The 27,044-nt window shown below is 42.9% G+C and overlaps 1 protein-coding gene across 6 annotated transcripts in view; it reads left to right on the top strand.

Annotated features, from left to right (window-relative positions):
- The window catches only part of pdzd2 (PDZ domain containing 2), a 456,346-nt gene that overhangs the window by 419,632 nt on the left and 9,670 nt on the right, over positions 1–27,044 (top strand). For 5 of the 6 annotated variants that reach the window (XM_080211984.1, XM_080212076.1, XM_080212334.1 and 2 more), the window contains 5 exons: positions 4,340–8,102; positions 13,073–13,190; positions 17,765–17,866; positions 22,790–23,057; positions 24,631–24,774. In XM_080211984.1, the coding sequence (XP_080068110.1) occupies positions 4,340–8,102; positions 13,073–13,190; positions 17,765–17,866; positions 22,790–23,057; positions 24,631–24,774 (4,395 nt within the window). The remainder of the gene's footprint in view (positions 1–4,339; positions 8,103–13,072; positions 13,191–17,764; positions 17,867–22,789; positions 23,058–24,630; positions 24,775–27,044) is intronic. The other variant, XM_080212162.1, reaches the window with a different exon arrangement.

The following is a 27,044-nucleotide window of genomic DNA, read 5'->3' as shown; positions in this document are numbered from 1 at the left end:
TTAGCCATGGCTCTGTGATAATAGCATGCCATCTCTGGGTCAGAAGATTCAAGTTCTACTCCAGAGACTTATTTGACATAATCCAGGATGACACTTCAGTACTGAGGGAGTGCTGCCCTGTGAAAGATTGAGATGTTTACTCTCTCAGATATACATAATAAATCACCAGTACCATTGAAAGATGAGCAGGGGAGTGCCACTGGTATCCAGCCCCACCTCTCAAACAATTTCATTAAAATACATTATGTTGTTGTTTATCTCATTGCAGTTTGTGGGACCATGTTGTGCATACGTTGGTTGTTTTGTTTTCCTACATTCTAACACTGACTACACTACAAGAAGCATTTCATTGACCATGAAATATTCAGCGTGTTCTGTGACTGGGAAAAGTGCTACATTAAGTAAACACTCTCTTTATTACCAGATGTTGGTGCAGAACTTTTCATATTGGGCAGATTGTGACATCAAGCAGCCTCTCGGGCTGATGGGTTGAGGTTCTGCCAACTTGTCAAGTAATGCTGACTGCTAATCATCCAACTGAATATGCAATTAACAGTTCGAGAGGTTATCTAAAGGGCAAGCCAGCCAATTTGCAACTGATTTTTCCCTTTGCAAAGTTTGTAGAGGCACTTCATTGAGTTTTGGTGACTTATAGAAATCTCAAGGGACTGCATCTTGGCAGGGAATTTACAGGAGTTTCTTACCCTGTGCACGGGAGTCTGCCAGAGTTCGGGGTCTATAGTTGGAGTCTCTGTTAGTTTGCAACACGACAAGGAAATGGATGCTGGGACCCCAGCTATTCATTGTATATATTAATTATTTAGATGAGGGAATGAAACGTAATATCTCCAAATGATGGATAACCTTCACAGGATTATAGTCTTCATAGGAAATATTCCTTAGTTTCTCTTAACTTCCAGTGGTTTCATATCTCCCCATTGTGAAGACTCATAATATTGAGAAACTATCGAAAGGCTCTTTCCTCAGTTTTGGAGAATTCCCAAAACAACAACCAAAAACTAAGCCCACCCTGGTGATTTCCTCTTTTGGCCTCACCAGGGCAAATCTTCCAAAGGCTTTAGACTACCATAGGATGGGGCTGTCCGACCAGAGACTGACCTCCTTCCCACATTCTGCCAGGTAGTTTGCAGATGATCAATAACCTATGTCTTCTCTGCAGGCAATGCCAGCTGTAGCCTTTTGTCTGTGTAAGGCTTCTCTCCTTCTTGCTCTTTTTTCTCTCTCTCACTCCTTTTCTGTCCAAAGACTCAGATGGAAAGTCCACTGTTAGCCTTTGTTTTCAGGTGTGAACGTTTTGCACTGGATCTCACTCAGTCTCAGCCTGGGCCCTGGTAACCAGGACATACAAGCATGTTGCAGGGCAAATCATATAACTCTCTTCACTACTCCATTTTACCTCAAATTAGAGGGATCAGTCCAAAGCATAATTATGATATAAAACCTCTCAGAAGATATAACATTACATCCCGCTCAGTCAGGGGAGCCACAAATTCAGCAAAGTAGTGGTAACTGAACCATGCCACCTCCTTCAGGACCTAGAACTGCAGATCCTGATGAGGGCAGTACTGCCTTTGGTGGTCAAGGTTACTGTTGCCCGCAACCTCTTCAGAACCAGGCCCTTTCAGGCCGAAGCAGGTAACATATTTCTCAGTTCACCATTTAAAAAGTTTGTTTATTTATTTATTTATTAGCCACAAGTAGGCTTACATTCACACTGCAATGAAGTTACTGTGAAAATTCCCTAGTCGTCGCACTCTGGCGCCTGTTCAAGCACACTGAGGGAGAATTTAGCACGGCCAATATACCTAACCAGCACGTCTTTCAAACAGTAGGAGAAAACTGGAGCACCCGAAGGAAACCCACGCAGACACTGGGAGAAAGCGCAAACTCCACATGGACAGTGACCCAAGCTGGGAATCGAACCCAGGTCCCTGGCTTGTGAGGCAGCAGTGCCACCATGATGTCCTGTGACAGAGATCCTGTACACTGGGAAATAGGACTTAGTTATCCTCCCTCCTCCAAATAAAGCAGAAAGAGCAGGCACATGACTTTCCATCTTCCTTCTTCCTCCAGTCAAGTCTCCATCTCTATCATTCCCCGTGTGGCAGGGAATTACTGGGCAAAATCTCACCAAGACATGGCAGAGTGTTGGTTCCAGCAAGAAAAACCGTGTTCTGCTCCAGAGGAACAGGCCAAATTTCTCTCCGGACCTCACCACACTCTGTCACAAAAAAAGCATCTGGGCATGTTTCACACTGTGATGTAGAGAGGCAGGGCCTCAACATCTTGGCACAGCCTGGCTGCACTGAGATTGGAGCACCATGTTTAGAGAGCCTGCGTGGTAGCATGTGTGAATTATGTGATCTCAGTCTGAGCTTCGCTGTAGCACGAAGACCTTGGTGATTTCTGCTTGTTTGCAGTGGAAGCTGATCAGTAGCTGTATCATAGATGGGTCTGTAAGTACTGTTGTGGAGTTTTCCACCACTTCCACAGTAGAAAGGATGGGCTTCACATTCTGCCCAATACCCTTTGTCACATAAAGCCAGACTCCTCCATGTTCTTGGACTATGACAGGAAGCTGCATGGGAGGTATGCAAATGCACCAAGCATCTGAATGCATGTGGTCATCAACATTCACATGCTAACCTATCAATGACCACATCCAAGTGTCAGTGATCTTGCCCTCTGGAGAGCCAGCACATATACTGTCCTTTCCCCACTCACACCCAGTGACTCATCCTTTGCAGATCCTGATCCTGTACTGCTCTCTAAAGTTCACACAGTGCTGATATCTGGGCTGGTGGGTGTGACTGTCCGATCAAATCACAGTGTTTTCTCATTGGAGGTGTGGTGCACTTGTTGCCCTTTGAGAGATGGGTGTGAGGCTGGCATCATTGTTGGGTGTGTGATGGTGAGATGGAGCATCTGAATATTGGACCTGAATCCTGATAGCTGGTGAATGATGGGGTGTGTTGAACAATGTGAGGATTTGGTGGCGCAATGTGTCGGAAATGTCGGCCACGATTCTGCCATCGTGACCCGCAACTTTTCTGTCAGGTCGCCATGGGAGATGCACGTCACTGGCCTCGAACCAGGATTTGAGCACACACTGGAAACGCGTGGCCAGCAAACAGGGAGACTGACAGACCGGGGCCACTGTGCACACGCAGTGTTCCAGAACTGTGAAGCTCCAGTGCAAATAGGCCCCGTCCCCCTGGGCTTTTAATAAGATTCAGGTGAGAAGCTGAACTGACAAAACAATTGGGATTTGGAACAGTTTTCCCACTAATTCAGACTTTTGAGAATCGCCCCCCATCATTTGATGCATCTATTGACCTTTATCATCCATGTGAGGTCAGTGACTTTTTCTGGAGCAGCTGTCAGGGTCAAGCTTTAGAAATTGACCTTCATAACCACCCATTCCCATTTCCTTCTCAGAGGGTCTCCCGAGCTCCTGCACCTCTCTCCTCCTGCCAGCCTCCTGGACTAAGACCATAGTGACACATCAGAAAACCTTGAAACATTCTTTCTTGCCTGTTGTTTCATTTGGTGCCCCTCTCCTTACAGCTACTGGCACTGCAGGCGTTCAACAGTAACTTTTCCCCTTTAAGTGGCGTTGGCATGATGAAACACATGTTAGACACACACGCCCCATTAAACATTGAGCCAGCCAGGAGCGTGGGATGCATTCAGCGAACCCTACAAATAATTAGGCAGCATGAACAGGTCTGGACAATGGGTTTGTTGCAAATGGTGACCACTGTGCCCAAAGACGGGAGCAATCCAACTTAAAACTTACTTATCAGTCACAAGCAAGGCTTACATTAACACTGCAATGAAGTTACTGTGAAATTCCTCTTGTTGCCACATTCTGGTGTCTGTTGGGATTAATGCATCTAACCAGCACATCTTTCAGACTATGGGAGGAAACCCACACAGGCACAGGAAGAACACACAAACTCCGCACAGTGACTCAAACCGGGAAATGAACCCGAGTCCCTGGCGCTGAGAGACTGCAGTGCTAACCACTGTGCTACCGTGCCGCCCCTTATACCTTTAATGATTCTTTGTTAAGCTACCTTGTCAAAGTATTTATAAAGGTTGTAATTTCAGGTAGGAGCACAGAAAATGTGTCTCTGCCAATTGTGTAACTTTCCTCCTGCTGTTCAAATTGTGGGAAGGGCAAATCTAGTTCAGACTGAGCCTCAGGTCGTCCCCCGATTCCGGCGCTGAATGCGGCAGATGGGTTTAAATATGATTCTATGTTATGGAGATTTAAAACATGACTGCATTCTCTAACACATGTTGTTTTCCACAGCTGTGGACAGGTTGTCAAGCATCATCTCATCATCTTTGACCGATCTGAATTTGCTGGAATCTGAGACAAATGTAATCATCAACGGAAGCAGTGGGGAAACGACTGAAGACTTACTGCAGAACAGAAGAGCAGGCATGGACGTGCAGCCCCAGGGAAAACCTACTGGAGACACTCTGGCCAAGAACAATGTAGCTTCACAGAATTCCCACAGTACCTCACTGCAGAGTAACAAATCTGACATTCCTGTGACGGACATTGACGATGTCATCAATCAGCTAAATTCTGCTGAGGAAGAAAGTCCAAATACTTTGTCTCTGAAATCGGAAAGGCACCAAGTTGATATTGCTGCTCATTCCATAAAGGCTACCAACAACACAAGTGGTATAAGTAATAATGGTGGTCCCTCACCAGACATCAAACAGGAAGTTCTTGACTACTCTGTTCTGAATTCAGTCAATACGGGCAAAGTATTTTCAGTGAACAAAACATGCCTGACCAACTACTCCAGAAACTTAAGCACCAAAGAAGAGGAAAAATCATTGAGTTTAACAGACATCAAGGAGAAAAGTAAGGAACAATCCATGTATGCTGCTGCAGTGGACACAGATTCAGAGACTGAATCTTTAGATAGCCCTCAATTACCTTGCACTAAAGTGGCACTGGTTTTGCCTGGGGATAACGGTTTCACTCCATGCGCAGATTCCGATACCGAAGAGGTTGAAATTTGCTACCAGCCTTGTGATCAATCTCCAGCACCACAGAAAGTAGCGCACCTTCCGACAAATCTCAACCAAGGTGCTCAGCAGAAGAGTGATTTCTCAATGGCTGGGCTTGCCCCAGAAACAAGGAAAGAGACAATTTCAGCAGATGAAAAGATAAGTTCAAATTTCTCCTCTTTGTGCTTTAAAAATGAACATAGTTTAATCTCTTCCTCACTGCCTTCCACTTTGGATAGGAATAGCATAGAGATTGCCAAAAAGAGCCTGTTGCCAAAGTCTGTGCTGGATAGTCCTTCTGAACAGACCAGAACTGAAGATATTCTTACTGCTACAGACAGAAATGAGTCACAAATGAAATATCTGAAATCTGACCCTGCTTCCAAGGAGGATCTGCCAATGATTACTGTGGAAGGCACAGACGTAATGACCTTTCGTAACCAGGAGACAGACGGAGGCCATTTTGTGGGGGAGGTTGCCGGGGAATTTGGAGGCAAGTTAGAGCATCACGGCAATTCTACCTTTGCTGCACCAAGGTTTTGGTCAGGATCATGTTTGGAATTGAACAGAAAAGACCATGATTTCTCTGCATCAGCAAATGCTGTGAAGCAGACTAAACAAGCAGAAATTACAAAAACAAGCTCTCCATCCCAGTGTCCGGTGTCCAAGCCTAGCCTGTCCGCTACAAACTTGGACGCTCAGGATATAGCCTCATCAACGACTCCTATCAGAAAGGAAAGACTGACTTTGCTGGATAGTATAAAACCTTCTAGTCCTCAGCCCCAAAAACAAAATCAGTGGAAGCAAACCTGTGCAGTGCAAAGTGTGAAATCCTCTGTACAATTTAAAGGGCAAACTGAAAGTGGGGCAGCAGCTCAGATGTGCATGCGGTCTAAGTTTCAGGATAAAACCCATAAGTTGCCTGCCGTACCAAAGCTAAAGGGGCTCAGCATCAAAAGTAAAAACAAACCACCACCAGAAACCAGTGAGAAGAATGCCATAAAATCCGATGGATCCAAAAAATCTGAATCATTGCAGAAATGTCCGGAAAAGTCGCCGGTTTGTGACCATCTATCGTCAAAGCTCTTCACCAAACGGGCGGCATCAATGTGTAATTTAAAAGCAAACAAACATACTGATAAAAATAATTCTGAAACAAAGCACGAGGAAGAGCTCAATAAAGTTCCAGCACATTCTTTGGGAGAGCAACTTTCGATGCATTTGGCAGCAGACACTGGAACTCAAACAACACAGAAAGGTAAAGGTGAAACAAAGACTCCCAATGTCAATGATCAAATAGATTTGAACCATGGAAGGCAAAAACAAGCATGGAAAGAGGAATCTAAACAACAAAAAGAGACAGATCAACAAATAACACTGGATCACAGACTCAAAGAGGAAGAACCTAAAGAAATGCACAAAGATGCCTGGATTAAAAACTCTCAAAAACCATTTGGGGCATCAGAAAATTCCAGAGGTGAAGAAAATATCACACAAATCTCCAGTGAAAGATGTACCAAACCACCTATCACTTCTCCTGCAGAATTGGAACAATGTGCAAATACTAACGTGGCCAATACAAACTGGGGGAAATTGTCACAAGAAGCACAGAAAGCAGAGCAGAAACTTGCAGGACAACTGGGTGAATCTTTGCCACCCTCCAGATCCAGTCTGTTGAAAGATTCTCCCGTACTCTCGTCAACTTTATTGCACGAAGATGATCGGGAATGCACAGCAACCCGACGTAGCTTTATTGAATTAAAACTAACATCGCCTTCTCTGGATCGGAAAGAGGTTAACAACGTGGCTGCTCCTACAGGGTTTTTCGACCAGAAGTTGACCAAATCTTCTGCAACACAAGATAATACCCAAAAACCAAAGATAGCCCCCAAACCTCCTGTGAGGTTAGAGCAGACACCAGATGAGTTAAACAGTGATGATACTCAATTTGATAAGTATCCACCCAACCTTGCAATGAAATCTTCTCAAAAACAGAAACTGCTGCTGGAAAGAGAGGTAAAATCATTTGATGCATCACAATTGCACACCACTGTTAAAGATTCAGATAATGTTCAACCAAAAATCGAGGCAGCTGGAACCTTAAGAAAATCTTTGAGTGAAGAAAAGCACTCCAGCACTGATTTCATCTTCTATCAAAGGGACAAGGACAAATCAAACATAGGAAGTTTTATTAATGAACTGAATTGTCCACCAGAGAGCGGCTCGTTTTCTGTCAGACAGAGAATTAAGTCTTTTGAGAGCCTCGCTAGCTTTGACAAGCCAGTAATCAGGAAAATAGACACACAGTTTCTAGACTCATCCTTTATTACTTGCAATGCCATCTCTTCTACCAAGCCAGCAATAGGAAGACGAATATCGGGAAGTGCGATACCTTTAACAACATCCAATATTACATCTGTTCGAGACTTTGATGCTTCGCGTGCATTGAGACGCAGCTTGAGTTCTTACACCGAGGGAGGCGCCGAGGTTGCCTTTCCCTCGCCGCGATTAGAAAAGCCCGCATCGAGCGTGGCTTTTCTCAACCCTGAAACAAATCATTCTGCGAGCAACGCTGAGGAACTTAAAAAGACCAGTGAATGTGATTCCAACAGTGAAAGGTTTCATGAGCAGGATTTCACTTCATGCAAAGTTAACAATAGCAAAAGTAGATCATCTGTCAACCATCGACCAAATTCTTTGTTGCGCTCCAAGCTCCGGGAACTGAGAGCGCTGAGCATGCCAGACCTTGACAAACTGTGCAGTGATTATTCTATTGATCCAGTGGCCCACAGCTTCAAGACTGAACTGGAAGTCAAGCCAAGAACATCGATTGGTCCTGCTGCTGAAAGCCTTACAAACATTTCCTCTGAAACCCTTTCTGCTACTGATGGTTCAGGTTTAGTGAAAATCCATAGGTCTGGAATATCTAATTTCAGATCAAGGAGTACGTGGAAAAGCAGCACCGGGACACTAGATTCCTGGTCTGATGATGAGCTGGCAAATAGTAAGACTTTGTCCGAAAACAAGGGCAGAAGTTGGTCTGTCAGGTTAGTAACAACAATATCGCAAGCTACTGAATTACATTGATTTCAAAGTCTAGATGCTCTTTAACTCATTGTTACTCCATAACTGTCAAGAACAGGCAAAGGTCTCAAGGAGCTGTACATACAAAATATTTCAATAACTCTTTATGACTCGTGAAAGAGTTTCTTAGTACAGAATAGTAAACTGACTCCTCTTAGTATTAGTTGAACAAGGCTAAATTTATCAATGGTCACAGGGAGATCAAGCCTTAAAAACTTTCAGATATAATTTCCACTATTGACTATTTTTGCAAAAAAAACCAGATAATTATAAATCAAAATTTCCTACTTGATACAATTTAACCAAGAGTCATAAACAGCAATAATCTCACAGAATCATAGAAACCCTACAGAACAGAAAGAGGCCATTTGGCCCATCGAGTCAGCACTGACCACAATCTCACCTAGGCCCTACCCCCATTATCCCTACATATTTGACTGCTAATCCCTCCAACCTACACATCTCAGGACACTAAGGGGCAATTTTTTTTTAAGCATGGCCAGTCAAACTAACCCACACATCTTTGGACTACACATCTACATCAGTTAATTAGATGTGAAGATGATGTGTGCCCTCTCCCAATAACCCCCACCCCACAATTTCCCTCCCACCATCCCTCGCCTATGAATTGGGTTCTTCAAGAATCCTAGGCCTTGGGTGGGTGAATTACCGGCAACAGCCACCGCCTTGATGGTGGCACTGCAGTGCATGTCACAGCTGCTGGCCTCTGATTGGACAGCAGCTCTTGAGGAATGGGACTTCTATCCCTGTTGCCACTGCCCAGCTAAGTGCCTGATTGGCACTTAATGCGGGGGACTGTCCCAAAAATAGGCAACATAAGGCTCTTGCCAGCTCACCAAGATCCTGTTAAACACCACTCCACATGTCTAAATGCCATGACAGCTTGTTCATTTAATTACTGAACCATTGAAAGGAGTCAAGGTTAATATTTAATGTGTCCATGACACATATTGCTCAAAACCTGGAGGACCCTGTGCACTTTTAATGTAATTAGATCATAGCCATATATAGTGGTGTTGCTAATTGCAAGTGGAAGTTAGTAATGTGGTAATCACTTAAGGCAGATGTATTTCAGTCTATTTAGCTCACCTGTCCAAAGTCCAAAAAAATACAGATAATTATAAATCAACATTTATACTGTTTAATAAAGAGCAGTAATCTGTCCAGAATATTGCCCTGTGCATTTCTAAGAACCCTGAATCCCATTTAACAAACAGTGTGAGAAGATTACATTCTTGGATTTCCATTATTTTGATTTGTGAGAGTTAGCAAATGTGATGTTTTATAATAACTAGTTACTCTCCTGTGGAGGTACATAAAGGTGGAGAATTCGATTGTTCCCTTATCTAATACGTTGCTGTTTCTCCTCTCTCTCCTTCTGTATCTTTCTCCTCCCCTCTCAATCTATTCTTTTTTGCTTCTCTTTCTATCATTTTGTTCTCTCTTTGTCTTTTTCTTCTCTTTTTTGGTTTGGAGATGATTGGGATGGCCTGGTGACATAGCAATAGAAGCCACCAGGGACAGCCTGCTGATTACACTGGGGATGGGGTGTGACCTTCAGTGGTTCCCCACCCATCCTCATTTCCAATTCTCACCGCTTGTTCATACCCTCACTCTCATTGTATCCCCTATTCTTCCACCTTGCCACTCTCCCCTATCCTCCCCCCTATCCTCCCCCCTATCCATTCACTCTCATCATTCTCTCTATGTCTACATTTTTTGAAAGAATTTTAAGTTATTGAACAGAAAGAACTACAAGTGGAAAACAGATATTCCACCAATACAACTACCCAAACAGTAATAAGACAAACTGTATATAGAATATAGTATTCCCCTCCATCCTATCCCCATAACCCCATGCATTTACCATGGCTAATCCATCTAACCTACACATCTTGGGGCACAAAGGGGCAATTTAGCATGGCCAATCTACCTAACCCACACATCGGCATGGGAGGAGACCAGAGCACCTGAAGAAAACCCATGCAGACACAGAGAAAATGTACAAACTCCACACAAAGTCACCCAAAGCCAGACCCTAGCCACTGTGAGGCAGCAGTGCTAACGGCTGGGCCACTGGGCAGTCCTGGATCTCTGGGGAATATGTGAATATCATTGCCCATTATTGTTATCGCAATTTGAAATGTTTTGTAACATGTCTTTCAGATTTTATGTGAATATGGTATATTTTTGTAAAGAAAGGAGGCCAGGGAGTGGGTAAACTGGGTGGATTGCATTTGGAGGAGATGCTCCTAATGATCCCGGGTCTCCAAACGAGGTCCCCCTATGTCTAACAACCCCTGTAAAATTTCAAACATTCAGGGCAGGGCAGACAGGCAGTAGGAAGGTTGGATTCCATATACTCCTCCCCTCCCCTTCAAATGGGGAGTAACATAAAATCCTGCGTAAGTCTCAGCTAATGGAATTACTTCCCAATTACTTCCAGCTTCTCATAAATTTGGTTTTTATATACCTCAATTAAATCAGAATCCTCCATTCCATAGAAAACCAACCCAAACTATTCACAACTAGCTAAAAGTCTCAATTTCATCCTCTCAAATCTTTTCTGCATTCTCTCCACCTTTTATTGATTCATTCACCTTTATTGCCACACAGTGCAAAGCACATAGGAACAGTATTAAAAACAAGAGCAGCAACATCAGAAAATATATACATCTCAAAGGTTGCTGCGAAGTATGTGAAAAGCCCTATATATATATAGTATATAATATATGGCAATTTTGTTATTGTGCCTGTCACTTCTGAATCCTCCAACCCTTTTAGCACAGTGGTTAGCGCTGCTGCCTCACAGTGCCAGGGACCGGGCTTCGATTCCCGGCTTGGGTCACTGTCTGTGTGGAGTTTGCACATTCTTCCCGTGGCTGAGAGAGTTTCCTGTGGGTGCTCCAGCTTCCTCCCACAGTCTGAAAGATGTGCCGGTTAAGCGTATTGACCCAAACAGGTGCCGGAATGTGGCGACTAGGGGAATTTGACAATAAGTTCTTTGCAGTGTTAACGTAAGCCTTACTTGTGACTAATAAATAAACTTTAAACTGTCAGATGGAAACCTTTCTTGAACTATCACCAAGTCTACAGGGACATTTTTGCTCCCTTACTCCTCCATTTCCCTCTAATGGTCTAACTGACTTGAAATTTCCTGTAAACTTAATTTTGTGATTCCACCATTAATCTGTGTCCCTGTGCTGATCCGACACGATGCTTGGAGCTGTGAATAATTACGCTAAGGCTGTTGGCACCTTACCATTCATATGTGATGTGCAGCAGTTAATAATGACTTAGGCATAGCTAATACAAGTACATGAAAATCATTCCCATATATAAATACGTGAATGAGACTTTGATCACTTCCATTCTGCTTGTAGCAAACTTAGTTTACCTGACTTGAGAGAGGATCCCCAGCCTTCAGGGAGCAGTAAGTGTTACTGGCCTTGTTATTGTTGGAGTCAGTGATTATTTTGGCCTTGGAGGGAGTGCAGAGGAGGTTTACTAGGCTGATACCGGAGTTGAGGGGGTTGAGCTATGAGGAGAGGCTGAATAAACTAGGCTTGTACTCGTTAGAGTTTAGAAGAATGAGGGGAGATCTCATTGAGACGTATAAGATGATGAATGGGATGGATAGGATAGAGGTGGAGAGACTCTTCCCGCTCAAAAAAGACAGTAGGACTAGGGGGCACAGCCTCAAGATAAAGGGGGGGCGGTTTAGAACGGAGTTGAGGAGGAACTTCTTCACTCAAAGGGTGGTGAATCTCTGGAATTCTCTGCCCGTTGAAGTGGTGGAGGCTACCTCGCTAAATATTTTTAAGAAGCGGGTTGATGGGTTTTTGATAAGAGAGGGGATTAAGGGTTATGGGGAGAGGGCGGGAAAGTGGAACTGAGCCACGACAGATCAGCCATGATCTTATTGAATGGCGGGGCAGGCTCGAAGGGCCAGATGGCCTACTCCTGCTCCTATTTCTTATGTTCTTATGTTCTTATGATTGTTTATTGATGATTCAGGGCCTGTACGGGGCAGGATTTCACAGAGGAAAATGAATATTAACATTCCTAGTGACAAAGTTCTCAGAGTCAAAACATCATTCTGTACAAAAGCCAGCTCTCTACTGTTATATATTTTCATTGTTGGTTATCCTTTCTGAGCAGCTGCCAGGTTACCCATTGGGAGAGTACAGCATCTCTGGAGATGGGAACTCATTTTCAGCTCCTTGCCAGGACAGAAATATATATTATTCCTTTTGCAGAATTTCAAGAATTCCCCAACACGACATCACGTGGAGACTCTTAGAACAACTAAACCTTCCGTGCTGATTCAAAATCAGAATTTTTTTTCAGGTAGCTTCTTCTCCTTGTCTGTTCTCCACGACACATTCCCCGAGTGCAGGGGGCAGAGTTCTGAATTCTATTCTGGAGCCTGTTTATTCCAGACACTGCCCACTGTCGCTGGGATTTTCCAGTCCCGCTGGAAGTCAATAGACTTTTGGCTGACCTGCCATTTCCACCACAGCAGGGCCAGTTTGCTCCCACAAACCAAAGATGTGCGCGTTAGGTCGATTGGCCATGCTAAATTGAACCTTACTGTCAGGGGGACCAGCAGGGTAAATATGTAAGGTTGCAGGGATAGGCCCGGGTGGGATTGTGATCAATGCAGACTTGATGGGCCGATTTATGCATTATAGGGATTTTATGATTCTATCCTATGTGTCTTCACACAACTGCATTTCTGAAACTGTTAACTCCTGGCCAGGAACTTGCAAGTAACCATCTGGCTGCATCATGCTTTAGCTGAAAGGAACGATTTTGTAGGATAAGATACTTCCATTAAACTGCGTGGTCTATTTGAGCAACACTGTCAGTGGACCCACAACATGCTTAACCTTCAAAATCTGTTTTTCAGTCTTGAAGACTTATCCAATTCCACCCAGGAGAAGCAGAAAGTACAAGCTGTTTTATCCTCAATAATGGCAAAAACAGATGTCATAAAAATAATCCAGGAAGCCAAGACAGTAGCTGAGGTGAGAAGTTCCAACATCTTTAATCACCCGAAGTCAGGGTTGCAGGAAAACATTGCACGGATTACTGTTTGGTTTCTGTTCTTTGCGAGCTGGTACACATCTTGTGCTAGTACCATGCAGGGTGGCATTATAAAGAGACAAAAACTGTTGAAAAAGGCACTGGTGACGTCAGCTGCCAGTTCAAGGTTTTTGGTTCATTCAGGGAAAAGTAACTATTTGCAATAACAGTTCTCATTTTAATGTTGCATATTGAATCATAAGTTTTACAACAGGGGAGGAGACCCTTGTGTCTCAGTTTATACGCCTCTCCCTCAGAAATGACAGCACATGTTATTGTAGTGCTATTTCAGCAGCTAACTTAATTACCTACAACAGTCTAGCGGGGTGAAGTTGGTCTTTGGCAATAGCACAGCATGGGTCGTTAAACCACGCCCGGTCAAAGAAACTCAGCATTTTTGATCTGATTTATTATTATATATATAGGGATACAGTGAAAAGTATTGTTTCTTGCGTGCTATACAGACAAAACATACTGTTCATAAAGTACATGGGGAGAAAGAAAAGAGGGTGCAGAATGTAGTCTTATAAAATAGACCACGTTACCACTCAAGACAAATTTCACTGTCTTTGTGTTCTTTCTTCAGATCTATGGGTATGCAATAATATTTTCCACATCTTGTTCAATTCTCATAACAATTCTTCCTCATATAGTATCAGTCAACAGGCTCTTTGGCCCACCAAGTCTGTGCTGACACAGGTGTCTCTGTAATCTAATATTTTCTTGCCTCTATGTGGTCCATATCACTCTATTCCCTGCCTATTCATGTATCTATCGAGATGCCTCTTGAACATGGTTATAGAATCTGTTTCCATCACTTCCTCCAGGCATTCATCACCCTCTATGTGAAAAACTTGCCCCTTACATCTCTTTTAAACTCCCCCCCTCCCCCCCGCTTTATCCTCAACTATGCCCCTGAGTAATTTACCCTGACCAATGAAGGCCAGCATGCCGTACACCCTCTTGACCACCTTGCCCATCTGAGTTGCCACCTTCAGGAAACAGTGAATCTGCACACCTTGATCCCTCTGTATGCTAATATTTCTAAGGGCTCTACTATTTACTGCAAACTTTCCTTCTGCAGTAAACCTTCCAAATCACATCATCTCATTTGTCCGGGTTAAATTTCATCTGCCATCTTTCAGCCGAGGTGTCCAACCAATTTATATCCTGCTGTATACTTGGCTAATCCGTCTCACTATCCACTACTCCCCCAATTTTTGTAGCATCTGCAAATTTTCTAATCAGACCACCTACATTTTCCTCCAAATCATCTATATAGATTATAAACAACAGAGACCCCAACATTGATCCTTGTGGAACACCACTTGTCACAGACTTCCAGTTAGAAAAGTACCCTTCCACTGCTACTCTCTGCTTTCTATGCCCAAGCCAGTTTTGTATCCAGCTTATCAGCCCACCTTAGATACCCTATGACTTCATATTCTGTATCTGCCTGCTATGAGGAACCTTATAAAAAGCTTTACTAAAGTCCACATGTACAACATTCACTGCCCTGACCTGGTCAATTTTTTTGCGACTTCCTTAAAGAACTCAATCAAATTTGGGAGACGCAACCTCTCCTTCACAAAACCATGCTGCCTATCGCTAATAAGCCTATTCTCTTTCAGATGTGAGTACATCCTGTCCTTCAGAATCTTCTGCAATAATTTCACCACCACTGATATAAGGCTCACAGACCTGCAATTTCTCATATGATCTCTCCTGTCCTTCTGAAACAGAGGAACAATATTAGCTACTCTCCAATCTTCTGGTACCTTGCCCATGGTGTAAGAGGATACAGAGATTTTGGCCAAGGCCTCAGCAATTTTTCCCTTGCCTCTCTCAATGTTCTGGGATAAACCCTGTCTGGCCCTGGGGACTTGTCCATCTCAATGTTTTTGAAAACCTCCACTACCTCCTCCCTTTTTATCTCAACATACGCTAGAATGTCAACATTCTCCTTTCGACACTCGCCATCCACTACATACTTCTATCCTTTGTGAATACAGATGCAAAGAACTCCTTAAGGACCTCACCCATCTAATCTGCCTCCACTCTCAGATTCCCTCCAATGTCCTTGATTGGACCCATCCTTTTTTTTAGCTACCCTCTTCCTCCTTATATACGCATAAAAAGCCTTGGGATTCTCCTTAATCCTGCCTGCCAGGAACCTTTCATGGTCCCTTTTTGCCTTCTCAAGTCCCTGTTTAGGCTCTTTCCTGCTATCTTTGTATTCCTCAAGAGCCTCAAGAAAGGAAAATGAGTTTGCACATTTCCATCAGTAGGTGTTCCTGTGCACTGCAGCTGTAACTGATAGTGTTACAATTCTTTCTATCTTAACAGTTATTGCACTGCCGATGGCACTTTGATTTATTTCCAATAATTAAAAAGGGGAACTATTTTGAATGAATTGAATCTGATTTATGACCAACTGGCAACAGTTAACACAATCTTAATTTTAAAAAATGATTAGCTGGAGATAATAAAATTTTGTTTCTCCAATTATGCAACCTAAGCTCTGCTATTGCCATTTGAGTGAAATCTCTAAATTAAGTGTAGCCTGATCCTGTCTTTAAGTTTGCTGAAATTGTAAATGCCTCTGGGATATGAAATTTGAAGGATGGAGTAAAAAAAAACAAAAAAAACCACTTCTGGGTTTTTTGGCTGAGGTCAAGCGTTCCATCAGGTGTTACACCTGTTCTTGTCAGGATGTCTCTTTTGTGGTCACCATGAATTGGTTTGAATTTGAATTGTTTTTTTTTTGAAGCAAGCAAAGAGATGGATTGGGACTTGCTGTCTCCACTCTGTGCATTGGCTTTGTAACTCTGAGAAAGGAAAAATGTTGGGCTGGATTTTTATGGCCTTGCTCACCCCCAAAACGGTAAAATCCCACCCGAGGTCAGCAGGCTTTTCCATGGTCCACCCCTGACCCACTTCAATACTTCTGCGGGCAGGGTGGTAAAGTTCCAGCCAATGTTCTGAAAATTGCTTGACCATACAGACCAATGTTATGGAAGGTTTTGGAATATTGAAATTGGGAATACGAGCTGTTGAACTGCACTCTGTCCCGCTGTATAAACTGGATTAATTTGGCATGCAGGGAATGCCTAGCCAAGAAGTTCTGTAATATAAATGGAATATAAATGACTCTCTGTCAATTAGAATATGGATCCGTTTAGTTGAACTACTGCACATGGCTACACTCACCGGTGCACAGTCAATAGATTTGAAACAGCTTTCATCACTATCTGTCAACTTAGCGTAGCAATGACTTGTTTGCAGCAGCAACTGCTTTTTTTCACAGGTTTTAATTTTCCTGCTTAAGTAAGCAGAAAGTTAATGGGTAAAAAGCTCCTTCTATATCTCAACAATCTGTTCTGACCTGACCCAATGTCAGAGATGGAGCATTTTCCCTTTATGTTTTATTGCCTTTCTGAGTTACTTTGTCATATTTATGCAGTAATAATTCAGCAGGTGGTTTAATCTTCCTCGCTTCAGTCTGCTGCCCTGCGGATTTTCACTGTGTACTCAGATGAACTTTCAAGATTTTGTCTGGTTTAAGATTAATTGAACACTGAGGACAGGGAGCAGTATCTTGCAGTGTGTCCCCAATCCCAACAATCGCGGAACATTGATGAAGTGACCATGGCACCACAGTTCTTTGCTCTGGGTCCATGTAAACTAGGATGCAGATTGAATATTCCCAGTGACTTCCAGATGTAACTTTTGCAGACAAACTAAATTTCCATCACATAGCTTTAACTGGGTTTAAATACAGGTTGCTGCAATGAGAGTGCCATATATAACTCAATACCTGTCCAGTCTTTAAAATCTCCCCCTTCCTTCTGTGGAACTGAGTGCGTTGCCCAAATTAAGCCAAGTTCAACACAAGGGAAAAAACTCATAAAATAGCAAATGGTTAGAATCTGAAATACACTGCCTTAAGAGTCTGGTGGAGGCGGAGTCATTGGAGCATTGAAAGGAGAATTGGATCTGGTCCAATTGCAGGGCTACACAGTAAGGTTGTTGGAGTGAGATTTCGTGATTTGCATATTTCTGAGAGCAGGTGCAAACATAGGGGGCTGAATGGCCTCCTTCTGTGCTGTTACCATTGCATGTTTTTATGGACAGAATAGACACCGATTTGAAGATTCTCAGCATCAGGACAAGATACAGATCCTAACTCCAATGGAGTCTGAATCCAGCCCATCTCCACAATCTTCGCAGAGGTAGCCAAATCCCAAGCTACCATGTTGTTCTTTTTTTTTACGCCTTTTTTGTAATAGTCAGCCACTTTTCCTTCCATATCTGTTAGATTGTCATCTTAACCATCAGCAGACCTTTGAACAAATAAAATGAGGGAAATTCTAGGGTTTGGTTACATAATAAGCAATTGAATTGGATGTATGGAATACCATGATTGGACTTGTTTATATTAAGGGAGAATATTGCATTGTTTGTTTATAATGCAAAATTAGGTGAACACTATTTCTGTTTTATTCTTTGAGAATAGAGTAAAGAAGACATTTACATCATAGTGTTGACCAAAGAAGAAGGTGCTGGACTGGGTTTCAGTGTCGCAGGAGGGGTGGACCAGGAGCATAAATCTGTAACTGTAAGTATAATGTGAAACCATTTTCTTTTAATGCAACCTGTTGTCACTAATATTGTTAGTCTCATTTAAGTCAGGTCTTGCCTCACAGAGCAGCCATGGTGTAAGGTTTCCGTCAACATTGTGGTGGAAATGGTAGCTGGCGCCATCTGCAGGATTACAAATACATTGCTGTGGGAGTGGAATCCAGTGAGGTTCCTGAAAGTGGGAAACAAGGTGGCGAGGGGAACTAAAATGGCATTTTTCCGAAGGTGGGATGAAGTTCGGAATTATGTTGGTGGGAGGTAAGGGTGGTTTGTGGGTAAACAGCAAGGGGAGGCAACATATTTTGAATGTCATGCATACCCATTAAAACACGTGGGCAACATTTTAAATCGCAGCTGGAATTCTCCTGCCCGTACGCCCTGCCACTGCTGTGAACAAGAACGGAGAATTTGGCACTCAGCCAAATCTCCATTCATGCAATGGGACCAGAGAATTCCAGCCACGGGCGGGGTCGGAGAATTCAGGCCTGCATCTTTGCGATTATTTCAGCAGCAAACGAGAAACAAATGCCTTCAGACTGACGGCTGATTAAGGGTGATGTACAGCGGGTCACATTGGATATCTCAGGGGTTCTGAAGGACTCAGAAGTGTTTTGGACTCAAAGTATTAACTCTGTAAATCAATTTCTGTCCCTGCAGCTGCTGCCAGGTCAGCTGAGGTTATCCAGCACTTTCTGTTTTTATTTCCGATCTCCAGCATCTGCAGTATCCTGTTTTAATTTTAATCTTTCTGGTAGATTTGGAGTGAGTTGGAACTGCTTTTGTTAGATTGGGGTGAGGCTGAACTGTTGTATGAGCAAGGAGGTTGCTGTCCAGGGAGGTCAGGGCATGGCAGTGCAGGGAGGACAGTGGCTGTACAGGGAAGTCAGGGCATGGCAGTGCAGGGAGGACAGTGGCTGTACAGGGAAGTCAGGGCATGGCAGTGCAGGGAGGACAGTGGCTGTACAGGGAGGTCAGGGCAATGCCAGGAAGGGATGGTCAAAAATGCTGCTGATTTTCTGAGACTCACCAGCTCTGTAACCTCTCCCAGCCTCAGAATCTGCCCCAGTCTCTGAGCTCTACTAATTCCTGCCATTTGGAAACTTGCGATGTGCATCACTCTCACACTGGCACCTTCAGCTACCTAGGGCTAAGCTCTGCAATTTCCACCCTAAATCTGTCCACCTCCCTCCTCCTTTAAGGCACTTAAAATCTTTCATTGACCAAGCTGTTGGTAACTTATCCTAAAATCTCTGCATGAGGCTCAGTGTTCAAATTTTTCTGGTAATGTTCCTGTGAATGTTTTAATACATTAAGGACAGTCTGTAAATCCCTGTTGTTGCTGATGACCCACTGATTTAAAGAAGTTTTATTCTTTCTCTCACACAAAGAAACAGAAACAGAACAGGGATAGACATCAGGCTGATGTATGTTACAGCTTGTAACAGAGGAAGATATAACCAGTCTGATATATTAGTCTGAAAATGGCTTTCCATCTAGAATAGATGTAGAGTTGTGCTTTTTTGATTAACATAAAGATTGGAGGAGAATAAGTGAATCACATTGTGAAGATAATTTATTCATGTATTCCATGTTAAATAAAACATGAAATATTGTAGTGGAGCAAAGCTGAGAAAGGATGATAATGAAAGTGGGCAGATCAGAATAGAAGTGGAGCAGGACAGGCTGTTAATTGAAGAGGGAAGACAAGACAAAGCAGATTGGAAATGGCAAACAGTTGGACAAGAACTGATAAGAATGGGAGAGAAGCAGAACTGAGATCAGCACAGCTCTTAATGCAAATGAAAGAAAGACAGAATCCAGAAGCGATGAGCAAAATAAAGTGGCTATATTTTAAAATGAATAGGTTCAGTGTATTTTTATATATGTTTAGACCATTGACCATAAGATACAGGAGCAGAATTTGGTCATTCAGCCCATCGAGTCTGCTCTGCCATTCAGCCATGGCTGATAGGTTTCTCAACCCCATTCTCCCGCCTTTTCCCCTTGATCCTTTTACCAATTAAGAACCTATCTATCTCTGTTGTAAATACACTCAATGACCTGGCTTCCTCAGCCTTCTGTGGCAATGAATTCCATTGATTCACCACCCTCTGGCTGAAGAAATTCCTCCTCATCTCAGTTTTACAGAGTTGTCCTGTTATTCTGAGGCAGTGTTGATAATGAAAATGTCCACTTTGTTTATAGTTGATGTGCAAGTTGGTTTGGTTCAGGATTTTGATGGATGACAGCCAAGTTGTTGTATTCCCTGGACTTTAGAAAAGATAAAAATTAGATTAAGGAAAACAGTGGAGGAATGCAGGAATCTCTAAGAGGCATACAAAGAGAATGGGAAACATACGGCAGGACTTTTCAGATTGGGAGGGGAAAGGAAGTCTTGATGGAGAGAACGAGGAGGTGAGGGGGGAGCATCAGTGGGAAGCAGACCTTCGTGAAAAGAGGGCCCTGAGGGAGGTGTCACCCCCCAAAGCCTGTGAAGGGTGACCCACGGCCCCCCCCCGTGGAACGTTTCCTGCTAGTCTCAAAATTGAGGCCAGGTGTGAAGTGGTGCTCAAAGCTTCAAGTAGGGCGAGGGAGGATGAACTACTCTTGGTCTCACTTGCACCATATAAAACTGCAGGCAGGTCAGGAAAGACAACAGGAAGGACATGTATGGAATTTTATTCCCCACCCCCAACTGTGAACCTACTGGCTTGGGGGGTGTGAAATTCTGCGCATAGAGAAGAGAGAAGAGCCACATGGAGAGGAAAGCCTCACCCTAAATAGTTGTATGCAAACTAATACAGAGATCAGGATGTTAACATTTACATTGATGGTGAGAGATAGGGAGAAGGAAACAAAAAGGCACAAGGAGCACGTAAAAGAATGATAACAAAAAGAGGCAAAGAATTGCAGAGTAATAGGGAAGTAAAGAAACAGTGACTGGAAAAGGGAGACACACCTTTGTTTGATCTTGTGCTATAGAAAAGTCAGCAATGATCTGCTATTGTAATAAATCATTATGAGCATGTTTAACATTTCCGTGGTGAGCTTCAAAAGTTCAGAAGTTTAATTGTATTCTCAAATTGCGTAAGAGACTTAGAATTGATCAAAGTTCTGTCTATCAGCTAGTGCAACAGTTCCCCTTCTGACCTAAGCAGATGCGGAACTAGTGACAATTAAATATTTCTTGATGTCTGTCATAATACCCATTATCACTAAAATACAGAAAACGTAAAACAAGATAGAAAAATTGGAAAATGATTTTTACTGTATAAAGATTGAAGACATTTTTTAGTATGATCCTGGGTGGTTATGGATATCAAAGTATCCAAAAGCATTGAAACATATCTAAGTTATGCTGATTACAGCGCCAGGAACCTGGGTTCGATTCCTGGCTTCAGTCACTGTCTGTGTGGAATTTGCATGTTCTCCCTGTGTCTGCGTGGGTTTCCTCCGGATGCTCTGGTTTCCTTCCACAATCTGAAAGACATGCTGATTAGGTGTATTAACCCGAACAGACCCCAGCGTGTGGTGACCAAGGGAATTTCACAGTAACTTCATTGCAGTGTTAATATAAGCCTTTTTTTGTGACTAATACATTGACTTTAGCTTTACTTTTCTTTAAACTTTACTATCTTGTGGTGTACAATCCACTGAAGGTTTGGTGATGGCCCAGATTTTTCATGAAGCAACAATCGTCATTCGACTGCTGCCCCGCTTGAACTTTTCAATGCCCTGACCAGGCTCCACATTTCTGGTTGGGTTTTGCAAACGTGACCTTTTTAGAAATGCAGAGCACAGACTCCCACTAAAACCTCCGTTGTAGCGCTACAGCATTGGAGGAAGACAAGCCTGGCCCCCCTTTTACAACACTAGCTGCCATGTGGTTGGTTTAAATGACCAGTGTGCTTGTAAGGAAATGTATGAATGGGTGAGTGGATGAATGAGTGAATGGGTAGTGTGGTTAGATGGGTGAGGTAAGAAGATAGGGCAGGTGGGTAGGGTGGCAGGTGGGTGAGTTGAAAGATGGGTGAGGTGGCAAGTGGATAGGGTGGCGTGTGAGTGAGGTCGCCATTAGTAGGATGGCAGGTGAGTGAAGCAGGTAGATAGGTCAGGAAGGGTAGTCAGGTCATAAGCTAGTCAGGTGAGGGGGTTAGTGTGGTCAGGAAGGGTAATCATGCCAGTTCAGGAGGGCTAAACTCGAGGTGATAATTGCATTGTCATGGGGAAGTCAGGTCATGGGAGTAATCAGAGTACAGGGGAGTTGTCAGGATGTTGGAGGGTCAGTGAAAGTGTTTTGGGGTTCAGCTGTGCAGCTACCCAGTAATTAGACTAAGAATTTCTAGCTAACGTAACTATCCGGGTAAATCGCATAGAATGTCCAAGGTCTAACTCTGGTTGGAGATGTTTTCAGTGGGTCTCTGGGAGTAGGGGAATTATTCATCAGAAGTTCAAACTTCTTGGGCAATTCCCACTACGTGTCTTTGTTTGCCCAGTGTTCAACAATCCAGAGATTAGAAAATCTGGGCCAATCTCAGCTGTTTAAAGTGTTAGATACCAAAAGCACGCGCTAGACTCTGAGATGCTATAAATGTGGTTGGGCTATTTCTCCACGTGTTTATTTTTTACTAATGATTTTACAGTTTACCAAGTTCAAGAAGGCAGAGCTAATGAGGACTAATGTTGCAGGGTGGATTGTGCTTGTTTGGGAAACCCCAACTGAAAAATAAAATTTGAAAGAACAAGTTAAAACAATAAAAAAAAGCCAAGCAATGCAACACCTGATGGAAATGTGGACAGTAAAATATTGGTATTGAAAACGTCATTTAAACACACTGCCAATAAAAGGAATGCTGCACTTTTTGTTTGATATACCACAAATCACAATTTCTCCTTGCAGATTCACAGAGTATTTTCCAGAGGAGTGGCAGCTCAAGAAGGCACCATTCAGCGAGGGGACTACATCTTATCCATCAATGGAACCTCTGTCATAGGCACTACACATGGAGATGCACTGAAAGCACTTCACCAGGCGCGCTTACCCAAACAGGCCATCATTGTCATCAAAAAAGGAAAGGAAAGGGAAGACAGTTTCTCCAAGCCAGATGTATCACTTCCTAAAGGAAACCCAACTGGAAGAGATGCTACCACGGAAACAGCAGGAACAGGTAGCTATCCATCACACATCCAGTTATAAGTAACATCGTAACACAAGTAAATAACGGCCCTTTGACAACATTTCAACAGCTCCCATGATAATAGCCAAAGACACTGCCCAGTCTGAGTCATATCTCCAATTTCATTTATATCCTGCATTGAGTAAGCTTATAATGACCTTCACAATAGTGGTGTGCTACAATTGGTATCAGTGCTCTGGACTGTAGAGGGGAAAGGTCAGTCATGGCTGTCAGTCCTGGCCACTCCACTGTAAAATTCAGATGAGAACAACATTAGGCTCCACTGTTATGGGATAACTTGCCAATGATCACAATCTAGGTTCCCCCAAGGTGAATGGTTGCTTCGAGTATTGGAAGATGGCCAGCACCCAAGGAACCAAGTGAACATGGAGCAGCACAGTGGTTAGTACTGCTGCCTCTCAGCGCTAGAGACCTGGGTTCAATTCCTGGCTTGGGTCACTGTCTGTTTGCACGTTCTCCCTGTGTCTGGGTGGGTTTCCTGTGGGTGGTCTGGTTTCCTCCCACAGTCCAAAGATGTGTAGGTTAGGTGCATTGGCCATGCTAAATTCTCCCCCAGTGTACCCAAATAGGTGCTGGAGCATGGCAACTAGGGGATTTTCACAGTAACTTTATTGCAGTGCAGTCACTAATAAATAAACTTTACTTTTTACAGCATTCCATTCAATACTGCTGACAACTTTGACCTTGATGTGTGCAAAATATGGAAGAGGGTATTTGGATAATCCTTCAAAGTTTAGGAAATTTAGGGGGCACAGCCTCAAGATAAAGGGGAGGCGGTTTAGAACGGAGTTGAGGAGGAACTTCTTCACTCAAAGGGTGGTGAATCTCTGGAATTCTCTGCCCGTTGAAGTGGTGGAGGCTGCCTCGCTAAATATTTTTAAGAAGCGGGTTGATGGGTTCTTGATAAGAGAGGGGATTAAGGGTTATGGGGAGAGGGCGGGAAAGTGGAACTGAGCCACAACAGATCAGCCATGATCTTATTGAATGGCGGGGCAGGCTCGAAGGGCTAGATGGCCTACTCCTGCTCCTATTTCTTATGTTCTTATGTTCTTATGAAATTAGTTATGCACAATATTCCACTTCTGAATCTATGTTGGCCGTTATTCACTATGTTAATGCTATAAGATATTCAAGTGGATGCCTAATAATCAATTGCATTATTTGACGTGGAATTGAATTGAGACCATTAGATCTGTAGTTGCCTGTATCTGTTTAATCCCCACTTTTTGGATGTGGAAACTATTCATCTGTTTTCAGCAGGAGGGTAATTTATTTACGTATTGCAGCTTTAGACAGCACTAAGCAGACTGTTGATTCCTTGGCAGATTTCAGAGCTGGGAGTTTTAGATGACCCCAGGTTTAAAGGGTAGAATGTGGGAGGCCAGGCAGGAGAGCACTGGAATAGTTGAATCTGGAGATAATAAAGGCATGAATGAGCGTATCACCAGAATATGAATTGTCACAGGCAAAGCTGAATGATGTTACTGGGGGCAAGAATAAAATGAAGTGTCATGTTACCAAGTTAAGGTTGCATTTGTCTTAGTTATTCCAGGCATGAATGTGGACCTCGTAGGGGCCATCACCGTAGAGCTGCTGAAGACATCTGCTGGCCTAGGTTTCAGCCTGGATGGTGGAAAAGCTTCAATTCATGGAGACAGACCCCTGTATATTAAGAGAATATTTCAAGGTAAGTATTTCTACTCAGAATGTAACATTGAAAGGAAGTTTTCCTTTGCAGAATCCTTATGTCCCCTTCACAAGACATTTTCCCACTTTTCTTTGTGTCATCAACAAATTTAACAACAATTCATTTGGTCCCTTCATCCAAGTCATTGATATAAATTGTAAATAGTTGAGACCCCAGCACTGAGTCCTATGACATTCCATTTGTCACATCTTGCCAACCTGAAAAAGACTCATTAATCCCTACTCGCTGTGTCCTGTTAGCTAACCAATTCTCCATTCATGCTGATATGCTAACCCCCTACATTATGAGCTCTTGTAAGTAACATTTAATGTGACACTTTGTTAAGTGCCTTCTGGAAATCTTAAGTACCGTTCATTCACAGGTCTCCCTTTATCCACATTGCTTATTTTCTCAAAGAACTCCAATTAAGTCGTAAAACATAATTTCCCTGTCAGAAAACCATGTTGACCCTGCCTGATCGTATTAAGATTTCCTAAGGGCCCTGCTATAACCCCCTCAATAATAGATTGCAGCAATTTCCCTATGACAGTATTAAAGTAACTGTCCTGTAGTTTCCTGCTTTCTGTCTCCCTTCTTTAGTGAATTGAGGAATCACATTCATCATTTTCCAATCTGATGGGACCTTTCCAGAATCTAAGGAATTTTGGAAAATTAAAACCAATGCATTTAGTACCTCAGCAGCCAATTCCTTCAAGGCCTTTGGATGAAGCCCATGAGGATTTGGAACTTGTCAACTTTTAAGTTTTTAATCATTTTCTCTTGCCCTGGTGATTGTAATTAGTTTATGTTCCTCTCCCCTCTTTTTCACCTCTTGATTTACAATTATTTCTGGGATGTTATTTGTGTCTCTACAGTAACAAGAGATACAAAATAAAGTTAAAGTTAATTTATTAGTCACAAGTAAGGCTTACATTAACACTGCAATGAAGTTACTGTGAAATTCCCCTAGTCGCCACACTCCGGTGCCTGCTTGGGTCAATGCACCTAACCAGCATGTCTTTCAGAATGTGGGAGGAAACCAGAGCATAAGAACATAAGAAATAGGAGCAGGAGTAGGCCATCCAGCCCTTCGAGCCTGCCCCGCCATTCAATAAGATCATGGCTGATCTGTCGCTGCTCAGTTCCACTTTCCCGCCCTCTCCCCATAACCCTTAATCCCCTCTCCTATCAAAAACCCATCAACCCGCGTCTTAAAAATATTTAGCGAGGCAGCCTCCACCACTTCAACGGGCAGAGAATTCCAGAGATTCACCACCCTTTGAGTGAAGAAGAGCGCCCAGAGGAAACCCACGCAGACACAGGGAGAAAATGCAAATTCCACACAAACAGTGACCCAAGCTGTTCAATCTATCGGCTATTTCCTTTTTTCCATTATTAGTTCCCCATTCTTACTGTCTGGAGGATCAGAGGACTTACTATTTTCCTATTTAAATACCTGTAGAAACTCTTAGTCAGTTTTTATATTTCTAGTGAGTTTTCTCTCAAACTCTAATTTCTCCCTGCTTTTTAATCTTTAGTCATTCTTTGCTGTTCGTTATTTTCTGTCCAATCCTCTGACCTACCACTCACCGTTGCAGAATTATATGCTTTTCCATTTAATTTGATACTACCTTTAACTTCTTTAGTAAGCCATGGATAGTGTGTCCTTGCCTTGGAGTCTGTCTTCCTCACTGTAATGTATCTTCTCTGAGTATTGTGAACCACTGCATCTCTACTGATAAATCCCTCAATCTAATATCCCGCAATAAATGACCATAATGAGTTTAAGCAGTAGCCTTTCGTGTGCAGTTTTACATGATTCTATATGTCTCCATTTTCCCACCCCTCACATTTAATATTCCAGTCACATTTAAGCAAGTCCTCTATTGCAGGTCAAATCTTTCTGAAAAGCTCTGAATGACATGGGTTGATCTTATAATTATTTAAATTAGCTGACGTCCAGCAAGGTTAGACTTGAAATGAAACATAAAATTCCAATGAGAGTAACATGCACCTGGTGTTTCAACAATTCTTGCTAGTTTTGTGACATTTTTGAGGAAGAAAGTTTATTTATTTATTAGTCACAAGTAAGGCTTGCATTAACACTGCAATGAAGTCACTGTGAAAATCCCCTAGTCGCCACAGTCCAGCACCTATTCAGGTCTGTTAAACTGTGGGAGGAAACCAGAGCACCCAGAGGAAACCCATGCAGACATGGGGAGAACATGCAAACTCCATACAAAAAGAGTGACGCAAGCCGGGAATGGAAC

Source organism: Carcharhinus amblyrhynchos, chromosome 1 (assembly GCF_965287045.1).
Source record: "Carcharhinus amblyrhynchos chromosome 1, sCarAmb.v2.hapA, whole genome shotgun sequence".
NCBI lineage: Eukaryota > Metazoa > Chordata > Chondrichthyes > Carcharhiniformes > Carcharhinidae > Carcharhinus > Carcharhinus amblyrhynchos.
Note: the sequence above shows the minus strand (reverse complement) of the source record. Positions and strands in the feature narration are given on the sequence as shown.